The sequence below is a fragment of the Orycteropus afer genome, unplaced genomic scaffold (genome assembly GCF_000298275.1).
Source record: "Orycteropus afer afer isolate SDZICR_OR568_19922 unplaced genomic scaffold, OryAfe1.0 scaffold00220, whole genome shotgun sequence".
Taxonomy (NCBI): Eukaryota; Metazoa; Chordata; class Mammalia; order Tubulidentata; family Orycteropodidae; genus Orycteropus; species Orycteropus afer.
The window spans coordinates 3137645-3146512 of record NW_006921807.1 but is presented as its reverse complement, the minus strand read 5'-3'; the positions used below and the strand labels follow the sequence as shown (position 1 = coordinate 3146512).

At 37.2% G+C, this 8868-nt stretch overlaps 1 protein-coding gene across 1 annotated transcript; it reads left to right on the top strand.

Annotated features, from left to right (window-relative positions):
* The first annotated feature begins 7327 nt into the window (after window positions 1–7327).
* On the top strand, window positions 7328–8546 carry LOC103203645 (NEDD4 family-interacting protein 2). The gene is made up of 3 exons (XM_007948720.2): window positions 7328–7384; window positions 7599–8250; window positions 8311–8546. The coding sequence occupies exons 1-3, from the start codon at window positions 7328–7330 to the stop codon at window positions 8544–8546; spliced, it is 945 nt and encodes a 314-aa protein (XP_007946911.2).
* The last annotated feature ends 322 nt before the right edge of the window (window positions 8547–8868 follow it).

Sequence of the window (8868 nt, the reverse complement as noted above, 5' to 3'; positions counted from 1 at the left end):
TAAAGGGAGTCCCTTGAAAAGAGAACCAAAAATAGCAAACAACAACTGACCATTAATACACAAGATGACATAACCCAGAAACCACAGCTATGGACATATCCAAAGTAAAATAAGCTTACAAGATTCTAAACAAGGAATGAGAGACTTCAATTGGCAAATGCAGACAAATACAAATCAAAAGGAGGGAAAATACTGTGTAGTTACAAAACTTCTAAATGGTGAGGAAGTTAAGAGAGTTGCAAGATAAAATGGACTGTTCAAAACTTAGGGAGAAAATGATAAATAACAGGGTAACCTCAAAGAAAAATGATAAACCTTCTCATCACAATAAAAAAGAAGACCATCATAAATATTCAGCAAATACTAAGACAACAGCAACAAAGGAAATGATAACATGATTCATAAACATAATGAGCTCAGCACAGAAAATAATATGGAACAAAGAAACAAGGGACACCATGAAAAAACACATAACAAGATGACAGCAACCAATTCATACTTGTGAATAATGACACTGAATGTTAGTGGATTAAATGCACTACTGAAGATATGGTGAGTTGCAGACTGGATAACAAAACAAAACTCATCAATATGCTGTCTTCAAGAGACTCACCTTAAAGACAAAGCAAAAAAATTGACTAAAAATGAAAGTTTGGAAAAAGATATAACAAGCAAATGGCTACAGTAAAAGAGCAGGAGTAACAATATTAATTTCTGAACAAATTGACAAAAATAACCATACAATACAAGGAAGGACATTATATAATGATCAAAGGATCAATTGAACAAGAAGACAAAACCATAATAAATATCTATGGACCCAATGAAAGATCCCCAAAATGCATAAATCAGACTTTAAAAGAGTTGAAAAGGCAAATAGATGACTCCACCGTCATTGTAGGAGACTTTAATACAAAAATCTCAATGAAAGATACAGCAACTGGAAAGAAACTCAACAAAGATGCAGAAGAGCTAAATGATAAAATTTACCAACTTGACCTTAAAGGCATCTACAGAGCACTTCACCCAACAGCAGCAAAATATGCATTCTTTTCCAGTACACATGGAACATTTTCCAGATAGACCATATGTTAGTTCATAAAGCAATCCTTCATAAATTTAAAAACATTGAAATACTGCAAAGCATCTTATCAGATCACAATGCTATCAAATTACACATCAAAAATAGGAAGCTCAATGGAAAAAGAGTAAACGCATGGAAACTGAACAAAACCCTCCTTGAGAAAGAGTGGGTAAGAGAAAAAATTAAAATTAAAATTCAAAAATTCCTTGAATCAAATAAGAATGAAAACACAATATAAAAAAATCTTTGGGATACAGCAAACACAGTGATCAGAGGCCAATTTATAGCAAGAAATGCACATATCAAAAAAGAAAAAAGAGCCAAAATCAACACTTTAAACCAACATCTCCAACAATTAGAAAAATAACAGTAAGAAAAGGTAATTGTCATGAGAAGAAAGGAAATAAAAGATTTGAGCAGAAATCAATGAAACAGAAAATAGAAGGGCAACACAAAATATCAGCAAGACCAGAACTTGGTGTTTTGAAAAGATTAATAAAATTGACAAACCACTTGCAACTTTACAAAGGAAAAGAGGGAGAGAATACAAACAACATGAATAAGAAATGAAATGGGTGACATCACAACAGAACCAACTGAAATAAAAAGGATAATATCAGGATACTATGAAGAACTGTACTCCAACAAATTTGAAAATCTCAAAGAAATGGACAGATTCCTAGAAACACATCACTTACCTTAACTAACACAGACTGATATGGAAAATTTGGACAGATCCATAACAAAAGAAAAAACTGAACAGGTCATAAAAAATTACAACAAAAAAAGTCCTGGCCCAGACAGTTTCACTGGAAAATTCTACCAAACATTTAGAGAAGAACTGACACCATTCCTACTCAAACTATTCCAAAACATAGAAAAGGATAGAATCCTCCCTAACACATTTTATGAAGCAAGCATAACCTTGATACCAAAAGGAGGCAGAGATATCACTCAAAAGGAAAAGTACAGACAAATATCCCTCATAAATATAGATGTAAAAATCTTCAATAAAATCCTAGCTATAGACTCCAATAAAATATCAAGAAAATTATTCAGTGTGACGAAGTGGGGTTCATATTAGGTATTCAAGGATGGTTCAACATTAGAAAAACAATCAACATTATCCACCACATAAATAAAATAAAGGAGAAGAACCAACTGATGCAGAAAAGACATTTGATAAACTCCAACATCCATTCCTGATCAAAACACTCAGCACAATAGGAAATAGAAGGGATGTTCCTCAACATAATAAAGGACATCTACACAAAACCAACAGCCAACATTATTATCAATGGAGAGAGACTGAAACCATTCCTCTTGAGAATAGGAACCAAACAAGGATGCCCACTATCACCACTTCTACTCAATATTGTAATGGAAGTCCTAGCCAGTGCCATAAGGAAAGAAAGGGAAATCAAAGGCATCCAAATTGGTAAGGAAGAAGTCAAACTGTCCCTATTTGCTGATGACATGATCCTATACCTAGAAAACCCAAGAGACTCAGTCAAAAATCTGCTGGAACTAATTGAGAGATTTAGCATCATGGCAGGATACAAGCTCAACATCCAAATATCAATTGGATTCCTCTACACCAGCAAAGAGATTGCTGAAAAAGAAATAAGGAAATTGATACCATTTACAACATTATTGTTGCTGTTGTGTGCCGTTGAGTTGGCCCTGACTCATAGCGACCACTCCTTGGATTGCCAAGACAGTATCACTATGAAAGTAGATTGTCCAGCCTTCCTTCCGAGGAGTGGCTGGTGGGTTTGAACAGCCAGCCTTCTGGTTAGCAGTCAAGTGCCTTAAGAACTGTGCTACCAGAGATCCTACCATTTACAATGACTCCAAAAAAAAAAAGAAAAAAAAATACTTGGGAATAAATCTTACCAGGGACACAAATGACCTGTACAAAGAAAACTATAAAAAACTGCTTCAAGAAACCATAAGGGATCTACATAAATGGAAGTACATCTCATGCTCGTGGATAGGAAGATTGAACATTGTGAAAAAGTCAATTCTACCCAAAGCGATCTATACATTCAATGCAATCCCAATCCAGATCCCATCAATATTTTTTTAAGGATATGGAAAAACCAATCACTTACTTTCTATGGAAAAGAAAGAGACCTCAGAGGAGTAAAGCACTATTGAAGAAGAACAAAGTAGGAGGTCTCACACTGCCGGATCTCAAAACCTACTATACAGCCACAGTAGTCAAAACTGCCTGGTATTGGTACAATGACAGACACATAGATCAATGGAATAGAATTGAGAATCCAGAAATAGATCCTTTGACCTATGGTCAGCTGATTTTTGACAAAGGCCAAAACCCATTAAATAGGGAAAAGAACATTTATTTAATAAATGGTGCCGGCAAAACTGGATATCCATTTGCAGAAAAAAATGAGGGAAGGTCTGTACCTCACACCATACAAAAAAACAAACTCCAGATGGATCAAAGACTTAAATGTGAAACCTAAAACTATAAATTTCCTCAAAGAAAAACTAGAGACAAATTTAGGGACATTAATATATGGCATAAATAGACTATCAAGCATAACCCAAAATGCACAAACAGTGGAAGAGAAACTAGATGAATGGGGCCTTCTAAAAATGAAATGTTTATGTGCTTCCAAATACTTCTCCAAAAGAGTCAAAAGACAACCTACACATTGAGAAAAAAATATTTGGTAATGACATATCTGACAAGGGACATATCTCTAGAATTTATAGAAAACTCCAATACCTCAATAACAAAAAGACAAACAATCCAATTTAAAAATGGGCAGAAGACATGAATAGACACTTCACCAAGGAGGATATACAGGTGGCCAACACACATATGAAGAAATGTTCACAATCATTAGCCATTAAAGAAGTGCAAATCAAAACAACAATGAGATACCATATTGCCCCAGCACTGGTAGCAAAGTTCAAAAGACACAAAATAACAAATGCTGGTGAGGATGTGGAGAGATTGCGACTCTCATACATTGCTGGTGGGACTGTAAAATGGTACAACCACTGTGGAAAACAGTATGGTGACTCCTTAAAAGTTGGAATTAGAAATGCCATTTGACCCAGCCATTCCATTACTAGCTATATATCCTAAAGACATGAGAGCCATGACAAGAACAGACATATGCACACCCATGTTCATCGCAGCACTATTTACAATATCCAAAAGGTGGAAACAACCTAAGTGTCCATTAACTGAGGAATGTATAAACAAGCTATACACACAATGGAATACTACGCAACCCTAAAGGATAACGTAAAATCTGCAAAATACTGCATAAGATGAATGAACTTGGAGGACATTATGCTGAGTGAAATAAGTCAATCACAGAAGGACAAATATTGTATTAGTCTGTTATTTTAAAGTCAAGGAAAGACTTATCTATGCAAGGAAATTTTGTTTGTTGGTTACCAGAGGTGGGAGGGGAGGGGAGGGAACACTATTAGATATGTAGAGATAAGTATTGATTTGGGTGAAGAGAAGGGCAATGTATCGAATGTGAGTGATCAACATGGTAGCATTGAGGAAGAAGAAGACATAGAGAGGTATATGGGAGATGAAGACAACAAAGATGAACCCTTTTCCACATACAGTACTGCCTTGTCAGTGAAGGCAAACATGGGTATATGGGTGGATAGATGGGTGGACAGGCTGAAGTATTAGTTATGTCTATGAAGTGGGGATTGTCCCCAACACCATGTATGGGGTTGGTAGGCAATGGTCCTATAAGTGTATTTGTATGATCTGTAAGAATTCCCAGGTGTATAGTAGAGCTGACAAAGGACAAGGTTATAGTCACTTCTTGGTCACAGTCTGTTACCCAGAGTGACCGAGTAGTTGAACCGGTGGGCTCAGGACAATAGTCACAGGGGACATCAAGCTCAATTGGCATACCATACTACACAAAATATTGTTTTACCTCCTACTTAGGTGAGTAATGACTGGGATCTTAAAAGCTTGCAAGCAGCCATCTATATGCAACAATGGGTCTCTCCTCATCCAGAGCAAAGAAGAATGAAGAGAACCAAAGATTCATGGAAACAGTTAGTCCTGGTGACTTGTACACTATGCAATCCACAGCCTATATGACAATGAGAGCAGAAGAACTAGAAGGTGCCCAGCTACCACTGTCAACCACTCGGACGCATATATATATGTAGGATATCCTGGATAGAGTGGGAGAACAATGTGGAACAAAACTCAAAATCATTTGGGAAAAAAAGTGGGACCAGATTTGCTGGTCTGATAGAGCCTGGTTGAACCCTTGAGACTATGGCCCCTAGCTTCCCTTCAGGTCTGGAATTGAACTCACACCTGTGGCTTCCAGCCAAACAAACGACAGGCATATGAGTTGAACATTTACCTGATGTAGATACACTCCTCGGAGAAATCAATCATGGGAGAAAGAAGGGCTATTTATGCACAGGGGGCCAGCTAAGGGGGCAGTAGTGCTTGGAGAGATGGGCACAGGGAAAAAGTAACTATTGGGAGGAAGTGGGTGGACAGCTGTTGCATTGGGGTAAATTGTAGTCAATGTCATGAAACAAAGTGTATGTGAACTGTTGTATGGAAAGTGAATTTGCTGTGTAAATTTTCACCCAAATCACAATAAAAAAAAAAAAGTGAGAGAGAAAATATCTGCCATCTTATTTTTAGAATTGAATTTAAGATAGTAACAAAAATTTGCAACTTTATTTGAAGAAAGGAAAATTATAAACAAATTTCTCTCATTAACATAGGCCCCAAAATTCTATCAAATGTTTATCAAATTCAATTAAATATAGAAAGATTGACACTTCTTCTTTAAATAGTGTTATTCCAAACACATAAAGATGTTCTAAAAAATCACATTAATAAGTAGAAAAGAGCAAATCATTAGAACATCTTGATGGACACTGAAAAAAGCATTTATACAATTCAGAGTCTATTTCTGATAAAATAGTTTAGAAAAAATATTTATTCAAAATAAGTAAACTTATCACAAACATTCCACCACTCATCTGTCAGTTTGTCTGATTGTGGTGGCTTGCATGTTGCTGTGAGGCTGGAAGATTTGTTACTCATATTTCTAATATCCACAGGGTCACCCATGATGGACAAGTATGAGTGGAGTTTCCAGACTGAGACAGACTGGGAAGTAGGATGGGCCATCCACTTTTGAAAGAACTGGCCATTGAAAACCTTATGATTAGCATTGAAACATTGTGTGAGGTATTACTGAAAAATAGTGGGAAAAGCCTAGAAATATTGTCTGATTCACTGCTGGAAGATGAGGCCCTGGGCTCAGTAACTAACTAACTAACTCACTGCCTTTTAATCAGGTCTAACTCATAGCGACCCTTCCTTCGGTTTCTGAAGCGATATTACTGCAGAAATAGATTGCCCAACCTTCTTTCTGAGGAGTGGCTGGTAGGTTTGAACCACCACTCTTCTGGTTATCAGTCAAATGCCTTAGGCACTATGCCACTCAACTGGGGAAATGCTGCCTCCTTAAGTGGATGGAGTAAAACTTTCAGGACTTTAATTTGCTGATGGGTAATGACACAAAATTGAAAGAAACAGCTACAAGCATTCACTGATAATCAGAATGTGGAATGCACAAAATATGACTCTAGAGAAATTGGAAGTTGTCAAAATTGAAACAGAATGTATAAAAATCCATATCTTAGACATTAATGAGCTGAAATGGACTGGTATTGGGCATTTTGAATCAGAAAATCATATGGTCTACTATGCTGGAAATGACAAATTAAAGAGGAGCAATGTCACATTTATTGTCTAAAAGAACATTTCATAATCTGTCCCGAAGTACAAGAATTGGAAAATGTCCATATGCCTTCAAGGAAAACCAGTTAACAAGACTATTATTCAAATTTATGTACCAACCACCAAAGCCAAAGATGAAGAAATTGAAGATTTCAACCACCTTCTGCAGTCTGAAATTGACCAAACAGGCAATCAAGATGTATTGATTATTGCTAGTGATTGGAATGTGGAAATTGGAAACAAAGAAGAAGCATCTGTATTTGGAAAATATTGCCTTGGTGATAGAAATGACTCTGGAGATTGCATGATAGAATTTTGCAAGACCAACAATTTAATCATTGCAACGCTTCCTTCAGTTTCTGAAGCAATATTACTGCAGAAATAGATTGTCCAACCTTCTTTCTATTTCTATTGTTTCTTTTGCAACAATATAAATAGCAACTATACTCATGGTCCCTGTCAGATGGAATACACAAAAATCAAATCAACGACGTCTGTGGAAAAAGGTAATGTAGAAGCTGAGTATCATCAGATGACAGAACACGACCAGAAGCTGACTGTGGAATTGACCATCAATTGTTCTAACATATATAAGTTTGAGTTGAAGCTGACAATTAAAACAAATCCATGAGAGATAAAATATCACCTTAGTTGTATTTCACCTGAATTTAGAGACCATCTGAATTATAGATATGATGCATTTAACACCAGTGACCAAAGACCCGAGGAGTTGTAGGAAGACATCAAGAATTATACAAGAAGACAACGGCAGCTCCGGGCGCGACAGGAAGTGAAGCAGCCCCGCCGAGCGACAGCAGCGGGAGCAGAAACAGAGGGAAAAAGGGCGCTGCGGCGGCGGCGACGACGACAGAGGTGGCTGAGAGGGTTGAGTGCCAGGGGGACTCGTCCACTCGGAAGCCGGATTCCGAGCCGGGCAGGATGGATCTTCACCAGCCAAGCACTGGCCGCTACCAGGTGCTTCACAATGAAGACGATAATTTAGAGTCATCTGCTGTAGAGCAGCCATCAACTTCAAACTCAACCCCACAGATTGTACAGACTGCTCCTTCAACACCAGTACTTGAAACCAACTCTTCTCCTCCACCTTACAGTAGTATTACTGTGGAAGTACCCACAACTTCAGATACAGAAACTCACAGTGAGTTTTATCCTGTGCCACCTCCCTACAGTGTTGCTACCTCTCTTCCTACATATGATGAAGCTGAGAAGGCTAAAGCCGCTGCAATGGCAGCTGCAGCAGCAGAAACATCTCAAACGATTCAGGAGGAAGAGTGTCCACCAAGAGATGACTTCAGTGATGCAGACCAGCTTAGAGTGGGTAATGATGGCATTTTCATGCTGGCGTTTTTCATGGCATTTATTTTCAACTGGCTTGGATTTTGTTTATCCTTCTGTATAACCAATACCATAGCTGGAAGGTATGGTGCTATCTGTGGATTTGGTCTTTCATTGATCAAATGGATCCTTATTGTCAGGTTTTCTGATTATTTTACTGGATATTTCAATGGGCAGTATTGGCTTTGGTGGATATTTCTTGTACTTGGCCTTCTCCTTTTCTTCAAAGGATTTGTTAATTATCTAAAAGTGAGAAACATGTCTGAGAGTATGGCAGCTGCTCATAGAACAAGATATTTCTTTTTATTATAAACACTGCATCGACCAGACATTCCTTACCTATACCAATGTGAAATTTCCAGATGATCTATAAGCTTACAACTTTAATAGGATAGAAGACTTCTAATAACAGGAGAAAAATTAGTGAAGAAAAGATACAGCTTCAAAATTGAATGGCAGGGTGGTTTATTCTTAAAAGCCATTTCTGTTCGTTTTCTTAAATATTTATATTTCATTTGTTTTGCACATTGGCGTATGTGCTAATTTAAAAGACTTGCATATGTTTGGAATAACCATAAAGTTGATAGCAGTAAAATCCCATCACATTTGGTTAATCAGTGTTTGATGTAATTGA